At 45.8% G+C, this 19,411-nt stretch overlaps 1 protein-coding gene across 6 annotated transcripts in view; it reads right to left on the minus strand.

Moving 5' to 3' along the window:
* The window catches only part of LOC311426257 (rapamycin-insensitive companion of mTOR-like), a 238,986-nt gene that overhangs the window by 12,840 nt on the left and 206,735 nt on the right, over positions 1–19,411 (minus strand). For all 6 annotated transcript variants that reach the window (XM_084502479.1, XM_084502476.1, XM_084502477.1 and 3 more), the window contains 2 exons: positions 12,996–13,173; positions 11,643–11,727 (listed from right to left, as the gene is read on the minus strand). In XM_084502479.1, coding sequence (XP_084358605.1) covers positions 11,643–11,727; positions 12,996–13,173 — 263 coding nt within the window. The remainder of the gene's footprint in view (positions 1–11,642; positions 11,728–12,995; positions 13,174–19,411) is intronic.

Genomic DNA, 19,411 nt, shown 5'->3' on the forward strand with positions numbered 1-19,411 from the left:
CCGATAAATTATTCTTTACAGAACTAAGAGAGGCCTCGAGATTAACTCCCCTTGTCCTTATGGGGGACTTCAACTTGCCGGACGTTAACTGGGAGTGCCACACGGCTGACACGAGCAAGTCCAGGAGGTTCATGAAGCACCTAGATGATAACTTCTTGGTGCAGGTGCTAACGGAGCCAACTAGGAAAGGTGCCTTCCTAGACCTGTTGCTAGAAAATAGAGAGGGTCTGGTGGGAGATGTGGTGATTGGTGGCCGCCTTGGTCATAGCGACCATGAAGTGGTTGAGTTCAAAATTTACGGTGACAGAAGGAAAAGTGCCACCAAAACCTCATCCCTAGATATGGGGAAAGCGGACTTCAGGCTGCTCAGGGAACTAGTCAGCAAGGTCCCCTGGGAAACTGCTCTTGAAGGCCTCGATGTCCACCAGTGCTGGTCATTCTTTAAGCGATGCCTCCTAGAAGCACAAGAACGGGCAATTCCTAAATATCGCAAGTCAGGCAGGCGGGGCAGGAGGCCGGCGTGGCTGACCAGGAACATTCTAATGGAGATTAGGCGGAAACAGAGAGTGTTTCGCTACTGGAAGGAGGGCCAGGTGTCATGGAAAGAATACAGGGATGCTGTTCGTGTTTGTAGGGAGAAAGTTCGAGTGGCCAAAGCACACCTAGAGTTGAAGCTGGCTGTGTCTGTGAGAGAAAATAAAAAGGTTTTTTTTAGATATGTGAACAGAAAAAGGAGAACTAAAGAATACATAGGGCCGCTCCTTGATAGGGAAGGTCTCCTCACAGACAATGACATAGGCAAAGCAGAGACGCTTAACGCCTTCTTTGCCTCTGTCTTCAATGCCAATGATGGGCTTCGGGACCCAGGGTGCCCTGAGCTGGAGGACCGGGACAGTGGGGATGACAAACTCCCAACCGACCCTGAACGTGTGTGGGATTTGCTACTCCACCTGGATCCCTACAAGTCCATGGGTCCGGATGGGATTCATCCCCGGGTGCTGAAAGAGCTGGCGGACGTCATCGCGGAACCTCTCTCAATTATTTTTCAACGATCCTGGGAATTTGGAGAGGTCCCGGTAGACTGGAAGCTGGCAAATGTTGTGCCGATTTTCAAGATGGGTCAGAAAGAAGACCCTAGCAATTACAGGCCTGTCAGTCTCACGTCAGTGCCTGGTAAAATCATGGAGAAGATGGTTCTCAAACTTATTGAGGCGCACCTGGGGGACAAAGCAGTCATTGGTCCCAGCCAGCATGGGTTTGTGAAGGGTAGGTCCTGCCTAACTAACCTGATTTCCTTTTATGATAAGATCACCCGTATGGTGGACCAAGGGAAACCAGCTGATGTGATTTTTTTGGACTTCAGCAAGGCTTTTGACACGGTTTCCCATAGGATCCTACTGGACAAAATGTCCACCATACAGCTAAATAAAAACATCATACGATGGGTGAGCAATTGGCTAACGGGCAGAGCCCAAAGGGTTATGGTAAATGGGGCTGCATCAGGCTGGCGGGCGGTCACCAGTGGGGTCCCTCGAGGCTCCATTTTAGGGCCGGTACTTTTCAATATTTTTATAAACGATCTGGATGTAGGAATAGAAGGTATTTTGAGCAAGTTTGCTGATGACACCAAACTTGGAGGAGTTGTGGACTCGAATGAGGGTGTAAAGGCCTTGCAGAGGGATCTGGATAGGTTGGAGAGCTGGGCGATCACCAACCGCATGAAGTTCAATAAGAGCAAGTGCCGGGTCCTGCACCTGGGATGGGGAAACCCTGGCTGCACGTACAGACTGGGCGATGAGACGCTGGAGAGCAGCCTAGAAGAGAGGGATCTGGGGGTCGTGGTAGACAGCAAGTTGAATATGAGCCAGCAGTGTGCCCTGGCAGCCAGGAGGGCCAACCGTGTCCTGGGGTGCATCAAGCACGGCATCGCTAGTAGGTCAAGGGAGGTGATTGTCCCGCTCTACTCTGCGCTGGTGCGGCCTCACCTCGAGTACTATGTGCAGTTCTGGGCACCACAGTATAAAAAGGACATGAAACTGTTGGAAAGTGTCCAGAGGAGGGCTACGAAGATGGTGAAAGGCCTGGAGGGGAAGACGTACGAAGAACGGCTGAGGTCACTGGGCCTGTTCAGCCTGGAGAAGAGGAGGCTGAGGGGAGACCTCATCACAGTCTACAACTTCCTCGTAAGGGGGTGTCGAGAGGCAGGAGACCTTTTCTCCATTAACACCAGTGACAGGACCCACGGGAACGGGGTTAAGCTGAGGCAGGGGAAATTTAGGCTTGACATCAGGAGGGGGTTCTTCACAGAGAGGGTGGTTGCACACTGGAACAGGCTCCCCAGGGAAGTGGTCACTGCACCGAGCCTGTCTGAATTTAAGAAGAGATTGGACTGTGCACTTAGTCACATGGTCTGAACTTTTGGGTAGACCTGTGCGGTGTCAAGAGTTGGACTTGATGATCCTTAAGGGTCCCTTCCAACTCAGGATATTCTATGATTCTATGATTCTATATAGTACTTTATTCAGCAAGTGCAAACCTCACCAGGTAATGTTAGTGAAACAAGATATAGATAACAGAATATTTCTTCAAATTAATAAAAATAGGTAAGAACTATGCAGTGAGAACTATGAAGCCTAAAAGTGAGGTTCATAGTCTCAGAGGGGGGAAAGTGTAGTCCCAAAGCTGGGAAAAAATAAGAAAACCTTGAAGAAAATTGGGAGGTCTATAGCTTGTGTAGTCTTAGAGCTGAAAGCAAGAGACAGGTAGCCTTGAACTAGCAGAAGAAAGGAAGATAAGGAATAAAAGGTAAAAAACAAGGAGAAAAACAGCTCCAGACTGCCCTATAGTAGCCTTTTGTTCATTAAGGGTCATTAATGTATTAAAAAACACACCCATGAAAATGCTAATGTATGCTAATTTGGGATTTGATGCCCCCCCCCCCATGGTCCTCTGTAATGCGCAAACTCAGTAGAGATGTGTTAGATGAGCTCTAATAGCCAATCAAAAATAGCCAAACAGTTTTCACAAGTTGGTTGTGTATAAATTACAGTGATTCGAGTCAAAGGTGTGCTTGCTTTGTGAAAGAACGCCAAGCACCTGACTCTGCAGAGTTATATAATTATTTAATTAAAAGACCTTTGTGTGGATTCTGACTGTACTTATTGGTGCGGCGCACTGGGCATGAACCTACAAGACAACAGGATCCCCTAGAGCACATTACACAGGATGGCATCCAGGCAAGTTTTGAATATCTCCAGAGAAGGAGACTCCACAACCTCTCTGAGCAACCTGTTCCAGTGCTCTGTCACCCTCACAGTAAAGAAATGCCCTCTCATATTCAGCCAGAACTTCCTGTGCTTCAGTTTGTGCCCGTTGCCTCTCGTCCTCTTGCTGTTGGGCACAACTGAAAAGAGACCGGCTCTATCCTCTTGACACCCTCCCCTCGAATATTTATACACATTCATGAGGTCTTCCCTCAGTCTTCTCTTTTCCAGGCTAAACGGGCACAGTTCTCTCAGCCTGTCCTCATACAACAGGTGCTCCAGTCCCCTGATCATCTTCATAGCCCTCCTCTGGACTTGCTTCAGGAGCTCCATGTCCCTCTTGTACTGGGGAGCCCAGAATTGGACACAATACTCCAGGTGTGGCCTCACCAGGGCTGAGTAGAGGGGGAGGATCACCTCCCTTGACCTGCTGGCAACACTCTTCCAAATGCAGCCCAGGATACTGTTGGCCTTCTTGGCCACAAGGGCACATTGCTGACTCATGGTCAGCTTGCTGTCCATTAGGACTCCCAGGTCTCTCTCTGCAGAGCTGCACTCCAGCAGGTCAGCCCTCAGTCTGTACTGCTGCTTGGGGTTACTCCTCCCTAGGTGCAGGACCCTGCACTTGCCCTTGTTGAACTTCATGAGGTTCCTCTCGGCCCAACCCTCCAACCCATCAAGGTCCCTCTGAATGGCAGCACAGCCCTCTGGGGTATCAGCCACTCCTCCCAGCTTTGTGTCATTAGTGAACTTGCTGAGGGTGCACTCCGTTCCATAAATATATACACATAGAGAGAGAGCTGGCTGACGTCATCGCAGGACCTCTCTCAATTACTTTTCAACGGTCTTGGGAGTCTGAAGGGGTCCCGGGGTCCCCAGGGAAGTAGTCACTGCACCAAGCCTGTTGGAGTTTAAGAAGCATTTGGACTGTGCACTTAGTCACATGGCCTGAATTTTTGGGTAGACCTTTGTGGAGCCAGGAGTTGGACTCGATGATCATTAAGGGTCACTTCCAACTTGGGATATTCCATGATTCTATGATTCTATCCTACTGGACAAAATGTCCAGCATATAGCTAAACAAAAACATCATACGATGGATGAGCAATTGGCTGACGGGCAGGGCTCAAAGGGTTGTGGTAAATGGGGCCACATCAGGCTGGTAACCGGTCACCAGTGGGGTCCCCCAAGGCTCCTATTTAGGGACAGTTCTCTTCAATGTTTTCATAATCGATTTGTATGTAGGACTAGAAGGTGTTCTGAGCAAATTTGCTGATGACACAGAACTTGGAGGAGTTGTGGACTCGGATGAGGGTGGAAAGGCCTTGCAGAGAGATCTGGACAGATTGGAGAGCTGGGGGATCACCAACCACATGAAGTTTAACAAGAGCAAGTGCCGGGTCCTGCACCTGGGATGGGGCAAGCCTGGCTATACATACAGGCTAGGCAATGAGATGCTGGAGAGCAGCCCCGCAGAGAGGAAACTGGGGGTTGTGGTTGACAGCAAGTTGAATATGAGCCAGCAGTGTGCCCTGGCAGCCAGGAGGGCCAACCATATCCTGGGATGTGTCAAGCACAGCTTTGCTCGTCGGTTGAGGGAAGTGATTGTCCCACTCTACTCTGCACTGATGGGGCCTCACCTCGAGTACTGCGTGCAGTTCTGGGCACCACAGTAGAAAATGTAAAACTGTTGGAGACCGTCCAAAGGAGGGGTCGCATGATTCTATCCTTTGCAACATCTTGTCATATATAATATATATATATATATAGAGAGAGAGAGAGAAAGAGAATCATAGAAACACAGAATATCCCGAGTTGGAAGGGACCCACAAGGATCATCGAGTCCAACTCCTGGCTCCACAAAGGTCTACCCAAAAATTCAGACCATATGACTAAGTGCACAGTCCAAACACTTCTTAATATCAGACAGGCTTGGTGCCATGACTACGCCCCCTCAGATGGCTCAGGCACTCCGTGCATCCAGAGACCTGAACTGCCACACTTTTGAGCAGGCACTCTGTCTGGGTCACCACAGACTTTCTAGAAAGAGCTTTCTGCCTAGCGCAGACCATGGCGGTCTAGCTATAGGTAGACAGCCGGTAGACGAGCTGTTCTGAGTGGGGAATGATGCTCTGCCATCTCCGAAATCGCCCTGCCCGTGCGAACTGCCGCGCCACGCCCTGACTGCCCATCCTAATCGCTGTGCTCCCTAGGGGCTGCCTTTGAATGTCAGGGGAGGGGGCGCTGCTGGCTCCGCCTACGCCTCGTCAGCCTCCCTCACGAGGGCTACCGGGTCCTGGCAGCTCCCTCAGCTGCCTCGAGTGGCCTTGATGCCGGAAAAAAAGCCCTGCCCGTCTCGATCCCCTGCTCCGCTGCAGAACGCGTCTGCCCCAGAGCCGATCGCCCCGGCGAGGCGAGAACATATCTTCAATGCTGATCAGAGTCAGCTGATCAGATCAATCTGCTGATCAGATGCAAATCTCATTTGGCCACCTCTCATTTTAGTTCTCATTGAAGATAAAAGCCTATGAAAACTTTATACTAAACAAGCTAAACTAGATTGTCTATGCAGTGAATAAAGCATCCTATTCAAAGATGACCAGATAAGTGCTAATATAACATGACAGACTTCTCCATCATTTTCATCATTATTCCTCAAATTTCTTTCAAAAGGAAAAAAAAACACACCTAGAAAGTCATACTATAGGTTATATTAAAAAATAAAATAAAATTGAATAAGAAGACAAACGTGCTAAAAGTGCTAACTATGCATGGCAAAATTCTTGTGGTTTAACCCAGCAGGCAACTAAATGCCACACAGCTGTTTGCTCACTCCACCTACAACTGGTATGGGGGAGAAATTTGAAAGAAAATTGCAAGAACTCATGGACCGAGACAAGGACAATTTAACAAGAAAGGGGAAAAAAAGGACAAGGAAAACAGCAAACAACAACAAAAAGAATAAACAAAGCAAGTGATTAATAAACAACGCAATTGCTCAATACCTGATAATGCCCAACCAGACAACAAGCAACAGATGTCCCCCCAGCCAATTCCCCACTGTTTTTATTGTTTAGCACAGTACATATGAATGGGATATCCCTTTGGCCATTTTGGGTCAGCTGTCCTGGTTCTGTCCCCGCGAAGCTCCTTGTGCACCCCCAGCCTCCTTGCTGGCAGGGCAGCATAAGAAGCTGAAACGTCCTTGGCTTGGTGTAAGCACTGCTCTGCAACAATTAAAACATCAGCGTGTTTTCAGCACTCTTCTCATCCTAAGCCAAAACATAGCATTCTACCAGCTACTAGGAAGAAAATTAACTCTCTCCTAACTGAAACCAAGACAATGTTGCTCTTAATCAGTAGGAAAACGAGCAATAACAAACAGGTACTATATACACACAACTGGCTATGTGGAATGCAATTCAGGGACAAGGCACTTGCTGTTCCATGCACTCAGGAAGTGACTAATGTACTGGTGATTCCTCCCCTTTCTCTCACGTGAGAAAGGACGTTTAGGTAAAAAACAGAGATAGAAAATGTCTTTTCCCTTTCAATAGCAATATGAAAATCCAAACCATTAGTTAAAAGCTGATCTGTAATCTGTGCTGTAACCACAGCATACCATCCATGAATCAGTATAGAGATAGAGAACTGGACGCTTTTCTCGTTCAGCAATGTCTAAAGCCAGATTGATGGCTTTCACTTCTGCAAACTGACTCGATTCACCTTCTCCCTCAGCAGCTTCTGCAACTCGTCGTGTAGGACTCCATACAGCAGCCTTCCACCTCCAATGCTTTCCCACAATACGACAGGACCCATCAGTGAACAGGGCATATTTCTTCTCATTTTCTGGTAGCTTGTTATACAGTGGGGCCTCTTCAACACATGTCACCTCCTCCTCTGGTGATATTTGAAATCCCTGCCCTCTGGCCAGTCCATGATCATTCCAAGATTCCTGGGTGACTGGGGTTTCCCATTTGAGCCTGCTGTGTGATCGGTGCGACCCACTTACTCAACATAGCATCAGTTGCATGATGTGTAGAGGGGATCCTTCCTTTGAACATCCAGCCCAGTACCAGCAGTTGGGGTTGCCAGGAGGAGCTGTGCTTCAGTACCAACCACTTCCAAAGCAGTGCGAACACCTTCATATGCTGCCAATATCAACCTCAGGTCTCTCCAGTGCTTTCTGCCAGAGGCTCCAAGTGGGGCCATTCTCCTGGCTGTAGTGTAGAACATGTTTTACATCTTGTCCATCCTGGACTGGCCCAAGGGCTACTTACTGCATGAGATATTCCCCGTTTAATTTGTTCAAAGGCTCGTCATTGCTCAGGGCCCCATTTGAAATTGTTCTTCTTCCAGGTCACTTGGTGGAGAGTGCTTGCTGTCAAACTGTGATTTGGAATGTGCATTCTCCAAAAAGCCACAACGCCTGAGAAAGTTTGTTTCCTTTTTGGTATTTGGTGGAGACATAGCTGTTATTTTGTTGATCACATCCATTGGGATCTGACGACATCCATCTTGCCATTTTATTCCTAAAACTGGATCTCCTGTGCAGGTCCCTTGACCTTACTTTGTTTTATGGCAAAACCATCTTTCAGAAAAATTTGGACTATTTTCTTCCCTTTCTCAAAAATGTCTTCTGCTGTGTTGCCCCACACAATGATGTCATCAACGTAGTGCTAGTGTTCAGGAGCTTCTCCCTGTTCCAGGGCAGTCCGGATCAGTCCATAGCAAAGGGTAGGGCTGTGTTTCCCCACCCCCTGACCCCTCCCCCCGGGTTGTCAATTCTAGGTGTACTGGATGCCCCTCCAAGTGAAAGCAAACTGTCCTGCACTCTGCTGCCAAAGGGACTGAGAAACAACGCATTAGCGATTTCAATTGTGGAATGCCACTTGGCTGCCTTTGACTCCAGTTCATATTCAAGTTCTAGCATGTCCAGCACAGCAGCACTCAGCGGTGGTGAGACTTCATTCAGGACACGATACTCCACTATCAATTAGTCTTCTGCACTGGCCATATGGGTCTACTAAAGGGTGAGCAAGCCTTGCTGATCACTCCTTGGCTCTCCAGTTGAGGAACCAGCTTATGGATAAGAATCAACCAGTTGATTCTGTTGGTGCAATATTGCTGCTGGTGCACTGTTGTGGTAGTGATTGGCACATGTTGTTCTTTGACCCTCAGCAACCCCATAACAACAGGGTTCTTGGAGAAGAGACCAGACAAGGTAGACAACTTAAATATCCTCCATTTCCAAGGCAGCTATGCTAAAAGCCCACTGGTACCCTTTTGGGTCCTTGAAGTACCCTCTCCTGAGGTAGTCTATGTCAAGGATGCATGAAGCCTCTAGACAGCAGTCATGGGGTGCTTTTGCCACTCATTTCCAGTTAGACTCACTTCGACCTCCAATACAGTTACTTGTTGTGATCCCCCTGTCACTCCAGAAATACAGATGGGTTCTGCCCCTTTATAGTTTTATGGCATTAGAGTACACTCTGCACCAGTGTCCACTTAGAGCTGTATACTCCTGTGGGTCTGATGTGCCAGGCCATCAAATCCACACAGTCCAATAAACCCAGTTGTCCTTTTCCTCTGTCTGACTGGAGGAAGAGCCCCTCTAGTCCTGGTCATAGCATTCATTACTCACTTCTTGTAAATAAAAATCAGAAGTCCCGTTGTTAAGATCAACCCTTCTACTTTGTCTGGGGAACTCCCTACTGGAAACTGGAGCAGCTATTTTCTTGGTAGAACTCCCTTTTTTCATTGTTTTTCCTTTCGACTCACGTACCTCTCTCTGCCTCAAAGGTTGAAGTAAATTTCCCATCCCACTTCCTCCCCGTGGTCACACAGGTAAAACCACAGGGTGGTATGTTGTGCATGCACGCTCTATCCTCTCTCTTTAGCAGAAGAACTCATACTCCTAATAGCCGAGATACTTGCCTGTATAGGTGGAGAAAAAGACATTCTCTCTCTTCAAGCTTCTGAACCAGTTTCTCCACATCTGAGATGCAGGCTGGTAAGGAAGAATAGAGTGTTTCTTCATAGTGATAGAGCATGCCAGCCAATGCAGCCACTGTTTGTCCCTCTACATTTTTCTAGGTCATTGCTGCCAATAAGTTGTCATATGATGGTGCACTCCATACAGACTTCTGCCACATGGGTCGCATGCACTTGACTTCATCTATATCTTTGGATACCTGTTCGTTGGCCAGGTCATCATAAATTACCTCCAGCACAGCTAATTCCTTCAGGTACTGGACACCCTTTTCCACTGTGGTCCTCTTGCCTGGATGACATACATCTTCCTTGAAGGGACACCTTTCCTTCATGCTTCAAAGGAGTTGCCTCCAGAAGCTGAGGGCTTGTATCCCTTTTCCAATTGCTTTGTCAATGCCCCCTTCCCTATAGAGGGATTCCAGCTGCTTGGCTTCCTTGCCCTCGAATTCCATGCTACTGGCCCCATTATCCCAGCATTGGAGCAGCTACATAATGCACTTGCCTGGATGATGGCTGAAATCCCTCTGTATATCTTGCAGTTCACTGAGGGATATGGATCAGGCAGTTACCGTGTCATTTATGACTTCTGCTTCTTCCTCCTCCTGATCTCGTGACGGCCCTACTTTGGAGTAGCCTGCCTCATCCACTTCTTCCTTATTCCCTTTTCTAGTATAAGTTCCTTCTATTCCTGAATGAGCTGGCTTCCACTACCATAGTTTTTTCTTGATTATAGGGGCGATTGATACCAACACAGGTTGGTTCTCTGGTTCAGCTGCAGTGTCTGTTGCAGGAGTTGGATCCAGAAGCATTCTCTTCTTGAGGGTACTGAATACTGTTGACTCTTGTTTGATAGGTGCAATCCAGACCCCAGCACAGTGTGGCAAGCTGTAAATCTCTGGCATTGCCAGGGTTGGGGCATACTTTTTTTAATTTTTTTTTTTTTTTTAAATGATTTCATACTTGTTCAGGGGTGAAGTCAAAAACCATCAGAGGTGACAATCGTAACAGATACCTGCCAATATCACCCCACACTCCCTTCTACCCATCACGATCCTGCCTTAGGGCAGATCTCTGGGTGGTATTCTTAAATAGTTGTTTAACCTTAGACAAATAAAACAATATTGTGTCCAACAACTATTAAACAAGTATAATGATTATAAGTGTTTTTTGTTTTTTTTTTTTAAACACTCTGGTCAGAACTGTTATCTCAACCCATTGTGCCCCGCGTTGGACACCAAAAGGATACCAAACTCCCTCCAGTTTTATTGCTCAGCATGACATCATATGGTAAGGAATATCCCTTTGGCTAGTTTGGGTCAGCTGTCCTGGTTCTGTCCCCTCCCAGCTCCTTGTGTACCCCCAGCCTCCTCATTGGCAGGGCAATATGAGAAGCTGAAAAGTGCTTGGCTTAGTGTAAGCACTGCTCTGCAATAACTAAGATATCAGTGTGTTATCAACATTATTCTCATCCTAAATCCAAAACACAGCACTATACCAGATACTAGGAAGGAAATTAACTCTGTTCCAGCCAAACCCAGGACACTGAAACTTCACAAAATACAGACAGACACTTTCAGGAAAGTCAGTTTTATATATTACACTAACAACACAAAAGAAGAAAAAAAAAAAAAAAAAAGAAGCAAGATGTGTCTATTTGAATGTTTAAGTGCTTATAATAAAATTCAAGTTAACTAACAAGTAACACAACAGATATCCTGTACTATTTCAGGACCAGTATCAATGTTTCAGTTTTAGTTTTCCCTACTGAAGAGGCACATATCAATGCCTTACAGATTTCTGTTTCTGCTTTTGTAAAAAGGAAGATCATTCCAGAACAAGCCAGGCATTACAGAGCACTTGCAATTCTCTCATACCATGTGCCATCACCTCTTCTGATCAATTGTCATGAAAACATCACATAAAGTTATAATTTACTTTCTGAAATACACACCCAACACATTTATTGGTTCTTATAAATTCACATGTAATCAAATAAGAGTCAAAATATAACAGCTCAATTTGTATGTGGCATTATTTTTTTTTTTTAATCTTAGCTTAAATTTTGTTTCTTTCTTTAATGCAATATCACTACCAGTCTTCAATTAGCATTAGCTCATACTGCAATCAAAGATATGTAGGCATTCTTCCTTAGGTTATTAGAGCTGGATCAAGTTTATGTTGAAACAGCACTGCATTATCTTGAACTACATAAAAAAATGGAATCAATGGTCTGCTATCCTAAAATCCAGAAAACAGCTCTCAAAACTTAACATATAAAAATAACATTTTCTGTAAAGAAAAATAAACAAATAAACCAACACACTACCCCAAACAACATGTACAAATAAAAGAACATAAAGGTACAGAAGAGAAACAAGAACAATACCTCCTGCATCAGATGCAGAAGCCCTAGATCCACAGTCATCAAATGGAGGTGTGGTTTTCTTCTGGAAATATGGAGTCTCCTTTATCTGGAACATTCAAGTGAAAAATCAAAATTAGCACACAGGTGATAATCATATCCAAAGGAAAAACAGATTTTGTGAGGACAACTTCAGGAAAAAAGATATAATTAGAGGAGGAGGAAATTAAGAATGGGCTCCTGAGTACTAAAGAAAAGCCAATGGGGAAAAAACAAACAACAAAACAACATACAGTTGTGAATGAACTTTTATTAAACAAGACTTATAAACAGACAGTAAATGGTAAAAACATAGTGGTGACAGGCTGTAAGAAAATCAGTGACCCAAAAGCGGCTATTAATGATCTGTCCATGATCTCTCTGTAACACTGGAGATCTCAGGAGAGCAGAATAAAAAACACCCAGGACATCTAAAATGTTGCCTGTAAGATGTTGTAGAGTTGAGACATGTAGAACTGAGAGAAGAAATGAGACAACATAAATATACCATAAAGACTGTGAAGGAAAGATAGTAAGAAAGATAGTAAGAAAGTAGTCATTTCACAAAGGGAAAACAGAAATTGGTATGATGGAAGATCTTGCATTTATTCTAGCTTTAGTAATTTTTGAGATTAGTGAGAAAATAATTTAGGTTTGAATGGCAAAGACAAAGTATACTAAAGATAAGGAAGCCACTGATTTACCTTTGACATAGACCATGCCCTTCTGTCTTTAATAATTACATAACAGAATATTAAAACTTGTGATGTATCAGTTTGTTAGACTGGCATGTGTTTTAACTAAGTAGACAGGAAGGCAACTGATAAGAAACTGAGATAATCTGTTCTAAATTAAAAGGTGTATCTGGGAAGTTAAGTAAAGACAATACAATGTAATGCTATGATGATATAAATACAAATAAAGTAATATTAAGATCACAGGAGCAGAAAGTTTACTGTAGGATTATGCACATCATTTATGGTTGACTAATGATCAACAAGTTGGCTAGAGATATTAACTAATGTCCATAGACTATGTTAATTTTAGTATAAAAACTAGCTGTCAACTAAAATATCACAACAGCATATTTATGCTGCCATTGTTTAACACTTTAACCTACTCTGTGTCATTATTTGCCTAATAATACAAAACAGACTAGCACTTTTCTGTTAACACAATTAGAAAAGAAATTCTTGTTCTCCAAAATGTATTCCTTGAAAGTACCACATCCTGTTTTCTTCCTTTCTGTAGATCTAATCTATTCTGATGAAAATGCAACAATTCACTACCTTTCAGTAAGAAAGTGCAAACGAACCCATTAAGTTAACTCATACATACCTGAAATATTTCATTGATATCCACTGGGAGAGCAAGGCCAATGTAATCATCAAAGCTACCGTATGTAGCATTAGAAACCATAGAACAAACAGAGGAGGAACGCTGAAGTGTGTTTTGGTTAATAGGACTTAATAGATCTTCTTTGTCTAATGAAGCATAACTTAAAGCTTTCATGAACCTGTAACATTAAAATAATAAATCACAATCTCGGTAAATCTGTCATTCCTGCACATTACATATAAGAAGGACTACTGTCACAAAGACTATTCTTGTCTTCCCATTGTAGAATCCAGAGCTTGTTACTCTGTTAAGTTATAGCTATAGGTGTATTTCATTATTTCTGTCTCACGTTGTACCGCATGGTCTGACAGTTCCTATAGTAAAAATTTGTAATCTTCTCTTTGGAAGCCCTGGGACACAGACTCAAAAGACAGGTAGATTAAATTTCTGCTTAAGAGGCTGCCAACCTTGTAAAAGTACAAGTTTTTTCCAACTTAATGGTCCTTGAAAATTTACAGCCCAGACAGAATCAGAAAAGATTTAGGCTTTAAAACTGCTAAATGACGATTTTAACTGTAACAATGCACAGAATGCACCTTTATTCACAAATTCAGACCTGAACAGGCACATTCCTGCAAATGCAAAGCTTGGGCAAGCTAAGTACCAGAGATACAAGCAAGGAACATTTTTTTCCTGTACTCTAAAGGTGATCCAGTGTGTGACTCCTAAATGTGGAGGAAAAATTTGGTAAATTTAAGATTAAAAAAGCAACTTGAAGATGCACAGTGAGCAGTGTTGACTGTGACAACCAACCTGAGGAACAAAAAAAGAAATAGGTTGGGAAAATAACACAGAACAAAAGAGGTTGGAGAATCACAGAATCATCTAGGCTGGAAGAGACCTCCAAGATCACCTAGTCCAACATCTGACCTAACACTAACAAGTACTCCACTAAACCATATCACTAAGCTCTACATCTAAACGTCTTTTAAAGACCTCCAGGGATGGTGACTCCACCACTTCCCTGGGCAGCCCGTTCCAATGCCTCACAACCCTCTCGGTAAAGAAGTTCTTCCTAATATCCAACCTAAAACACCCCTGGCACAACTTTAGCCCGTTCCCCCTCATCCTGTCACCAGGCATGTGGGAGAACAGACCAACCCCCATCTCGCTACAGCCTCCTTTAAGGTACCTGTAGAGAGCAATAAGGTCGCCCCTGAGCCTCCTCTTCTCCAGGCTGAACAAGCCCAGCTCCCTCAGCCGCTCCTCGTAGGACTTGTTCTCCAGGCCCCTCACCAGCTTCGTCGCCCTTCTCTGGACTCGCTCGAGTACCTCCATATCCTTCTTGTAGCGAGGGGCCCAAAACTGAACACAGTACTCGAGGTGTGGCCTCACCAAAGCCGAGTACAGGGGGACAATCTAGACCTGCTGGCCACACTGCTTCTTATACAAGCCAGGATGCTGTTGGCCTTCTTGGCCACCTGAGCACACTGCTGGCTCATATTCAGCCGACTATCCACCAATACTCCCAGGTCCTTCTCTGCATGGCAGCTTTCCGACCACTCATCTCCCAGCCTGTAGCTCTGCTTGAGGTTATTGCGCCCCAGGTGCGGGACCCGGCACTTGGCCTTGTTGAACTTCATGCAGTTGACCTCAGCCCATCAGTCCAGCTTATCCAGATCCTCCTGCAGAGCCTTCCTACCCTCAAGCAGATCAACACATGCACCTAACTTGGTGTCATCTGCAAACTTACTGAGGGTGCACTCGATCCCCTCATCCAAATCATCGATAAAGATATTATAGAGAACTGGCCCCAGTACTGAGCCCTGGGGGACTCCACTAGTGACTGGCCTCCAACTGGATTTAACTCCATTCACCACGACTCTTTGGGCCTAGCTACCCAGCCAGTTTTTAACCCAACGAAGTGTATACCATTCCAAGCCACGAGCAGCCAGTTTCTTGAGGAGAATGCTGTGGGAAACAGTGTCAAAAGCCTTACTGAAGTCAAGGTAGACCACATCCACAGCCTTTCCCTCATCCACCCAGCGCGTCACTTTGTCATAGAAGGAGATCAGGTTTGTCAAGCAGGACCTGCCTTTCATAAACCCATGCTGACTGGGCCTGATTGCCTAGTTGCCCTGCAAGTGCCGCGTGATGACACTCAAGACAATCTGGTCCATGTGCTTCCCTGGCACTGAGGTCAAACTGACAGGCCTATAGTTCCCCGGGTCTGCCCTCCGGCCCTTCTTGTAGATGGGTGTCACGTTTGCTAGCCGCCAGTCAACTGGGACCTCCCCCGATAGCCAGGACTGCTGATAAATGATGGAAAGTGGCTTGGCCAGGTCCTCTGCCAGTTCTCTCAGTACCCTTGGGTGAATCCCATCCGACCTCCTTGACTTCCGTACATTTAAGTGCTGTATCAGGTTGACAACCATTTCCTCAAGGATTATGAGGGCCGCATCCTGCTCCCCTTCCACCAGCTCAGGGTACTGGGAGAACAACTGGTCTTGCCGCTAAAGACTGAGGAAAGGAAAACATTAAGCACCTCAGCCTTTTCCTCATCTCTTGTAACTAAGTTTCCCCCTGCATCCAGTAAAGGATGGAGGTTCTCCTTAGCCCTCCTTTTCGTGTTTATAAAAAACATTTTTTGTTATCTTTAACAGCAGTGGCCAGATTGAGCTCCGGATGAGCTTTGGCCTTTCTAATTTTGTCCCTGCACAGCCTTACAACATCATTACAGTCCTCCTAAGTGGCCTGCCCTCTTTTCCAAAGTTCATAAACCCTCTTTTCTCCTAAGCTCTAGCCACAGCTGTCTGTTCAGCCAGGCCAGTCTTCTTCTGCGCTGGCTTGTCTTTGGGTACATGGGGACAGACTGCTCCTGAGCCTTTAAGATTTCCTTCTTGAAGAATGCCCAGCCTTCCTGGACTCCTCTGCCCTTCAGAACCGCCTCCTAAGGGACTCTGTCAACCAGTGTTCTGAACAATTCAAAGTCTGCCCTCCAGAAATCAAAGGTAGCAGTTTTACTGATCCTCCTCCTGACTTCGCCAAGAATAGAGAACTCTACCATTTTGTGGTCACTCTGCCCAAGAAAGCCCCCAACCACCACATCTCCCACCAGTCCTTCTCTGTGAATAGAAGGTCTAGCGGGGCACCTCCCTGGGTAGGCTCACTAACCAGATGCATCAGGAAGCTATCTTCCACACTCTCCAGAAACCTCCTAGACTGCTTCCTCTGAGCTGTATTGTATTTCCAGGATATGTCTGGGAAGTTGAAGTCCCCCATGAGAACAAGTGCTGGTGATTGCACGACTTCTGTCAGCTGCTTGTAGAATGCCAAGCCCTGCCCGTCAGCCAATTGCTCATCCATCATATGTTTTTGTTTAGCTATATGCTGGACATTTTGTCCAGTAGGATAGAATCATGGAATATCCCAAGTTGGAAGTGACCCTTAATGATCATCGAGTCCAACTCCTGGCTCCACAAAGGTCTACCCAAAAATTCAGACCATATGACTAAGTGCACAGTCCAAACACTTCTTAATATCAGACAGGCTTGGTGCCATGACTACGTCCCTGGGAAGCCTGTTCCAGTGTGCGACCACCCTCTCAGTGAAGAACCTCTTCACGATATCCAGCCTGAACCTCCCCTGTTGCAGCTTGACACCATTCCCGTGGATCCTATCACTGGTGACTAAAGAGAACAGATCAGCACTTTCCCCTTCACTCCCACTCTTGAGGAAGTTGTAGACCGCAATGAGGTCTCCCCTCAGCCTCCTCTTCTCAAGGCTGAACAGGCCAAGTGACCTCAGCCACTCCTCATACATCTTCCCCTCTAGGCCCATTCACCATCTTAGTAGCCCTTCTCTGGATAGAATTCAACTTCTAAACACACTGTAAGAAGTTATGTGGTCAATTCCAACACGTCAACAACAGTAACAGTAATACCCATGTAACACCAATGTCATGAGTTTTCCTAGTATCAAACAATATTATCACAATATACAAAATGTATGAATCATAGAATCATAAATGACAGATGCAGAAATGAAAATAGAAACACAATTTTAAGATCAGTGACTTAGTGCCTGTAACATCAAAAAAAAAAAAAAAAAAGACTCAAGAATGAAGAAAGAAGCCTAAGACAGTTTCGTGACATGTTCTTCCATGGTTGGAAAACACCAAGGAATAGAATTTTGAACGAGTGTTAAATTATACTGTATTGTGGTTTAACCCAGCAGATATCTAAACACCACACAGCCCCTGGCTCATTCACCGTGCTCCCCTCCCCTCCAACAGTGGGATGGGGTAGAAAACTCAAAAGAAAAATGCAAGAACTTATGGACTAAGATAAAGACAGTTTAATAAGAAAGGAACAAATTAAAGAAAAAAAAAAGTATAAACAAAGAACGTGATGCACAATGCAATTTCTCACCACCAGCTGACTGATATCTAGCCAGACCCTGAACTGGAAGTGACTGGAAGGCCCCTGGCAACATACCCCATCTGCAGCTATCAGGCCAGGTGCTGAGTAAAGTGTCCCGTGGTCAAAAGCCACAAAATTTCTGCATTGGCACCAGCCTCTGAGCCACGTGTTTATCAGGTGGGCTTTCCATATCCTTTCTGTACCCCTCCCTGCCACTGTAGGGATGGAAGAAAACATCACCTGTACTCCCGCTCCATCTACTAATCGTCCCAGTCCTCTAAAGTCCTGTTTGATAGCCTTCAGGCTTCTCTCAGCAATTTCATTGCCACCAGCCTGGACTACTAATAGAGAATAGCAATCAGAGGGGTGAATCAGGTTAGGAAGGTTTCTGGCAATGTCCCTGACCCTGGCCCCAGGGAGGCAGCAGACTTCCCTACGGGTAGGGTCAGGCCGACAAATAGGGCCCTCTGTTCCCCTGAGAAGGGATTCACCTACAACAATCACCCTCCTTTCTTTCTTGGTGGAGGCAGTCCTAAGGCATGGAGTTGACTTCCTCGCCCTAGGCATCCTCCTGGATGGACTTTTGACCTCATCTTCACCCACCAGTCTCTTAAGCTCCAAGGTCTCAAACCTGTTGTGTAAGGGCACCTGGGAAGGCAAGGCTGGTAGGGGGGGGTTGCCTGTGATGCCAAGCGGGGACCTGTTTCTATTCCTCTTTATCTCCTAGGTCCCCTCCCTCTGTCCAACAGCAACAGGGCAGAGGGTCTACCATTGTTTGGGGTGTCTCACCCCAGCGCCTTTCCTTCAGGCCTAGCAGGGAGTTGCTCCACCAGTCTATCTCCTGCTCACACTCTCTGATGGTCCTTAATCTCTCCACCTCCTCCTTGAGCTCTGCCACCAGGCTGACCAGGTCATCCAACTTCTCACACCTCACACACACAGTCTCTCTGCCACCCTCAGATGGCTCAGGCACTCCGTGCATCCAGAGACCTGAACTGCCACACTTTTGAGCAGGCACTCTGTCTGGGTCACCACAGACTTTCTAGAAAGAGCTTTCTGCCTAGCGCAGACCATGGCGGTCTAGCTATAGGTAGACAGCCGGTAGACGAGCTGTTCTGAGTGGGGAATGATGCTCTGCCATCTCCGAAATCGCCCTGCCCGTGCGAACTGCCGCGCCACGCCCTGACTGCCCATCCTAATCGCTGTGCTCCCTAGGGGCTGCCTTTGAATGTCAGGGGAGGGGGCGCTGCTGGCTCCGCCTACGCCTCGTCAGCCTCCCTCATGAGGGCTACCGGGTCCTGGCAGCTCCCTCAGCTGCCTCGAGTGGCCTTGATGCCGGAAAAAAAGCCCTGCCCGTCTCGATCCCCTGCTCCGCTGCAGAACGCGTCTGCCCCAGAGCCGATCGCCCCGGCGAGGCGAGAACATATCTTCAATGCTGATCAGAGTCAGCTGATCAGATCAATCTGCTGATCAGATGCAAATCTCATTTGGCCACCTCTCATTTTAGTTCTCATTGAAGATAAAAGCCTATGAAAACTTTATACTAAACAAGCTAAACTAGATTGTCTATGCAGTGAATAAAGCATCCTATTCAAAGATGACCAGATAAGTGCTAATATAACATGACAGACTTCTCCATCATTTTCATCATTATTCCTCAAATTTCTTTCAAAAGGAAAAAAAAAACACACCTAGAAAGTCATACTATAGGTTATATTAAAAAATAAAATAAAATTGAATAAGAAGACAAACGTGCTAAAAGTGCTAACTATGTGTCGTGGTTTAACCCGACCGGCAGCTAAACACCACGCAGCCGTTCGCTCACCCTCCCCCCTCCCTCTCTGGGACGGGGGAGAGAAATGGAAAGTGAAGCCCGTGAGTTGAGATAAAGACAGTTTAATAAGACAGGAAAAAAAAATAACAAAATAATAATAACAATAATAATAATGATGATACAATGGTGATAATACGAAAGTAATAATAGTATGTACAAAC

Source organism: Aythya ferina (assembly GCF_964211825.1).
Source record: "Aythya ferina genome assembly, chromosome: W".
Classification (NCBI taxonomy): domain Eukaryota; kingdom Metazoa; phylum Chordata; class Aves; order Anseriformes; family Anatidae; genus Aythya; species Aythya ferina.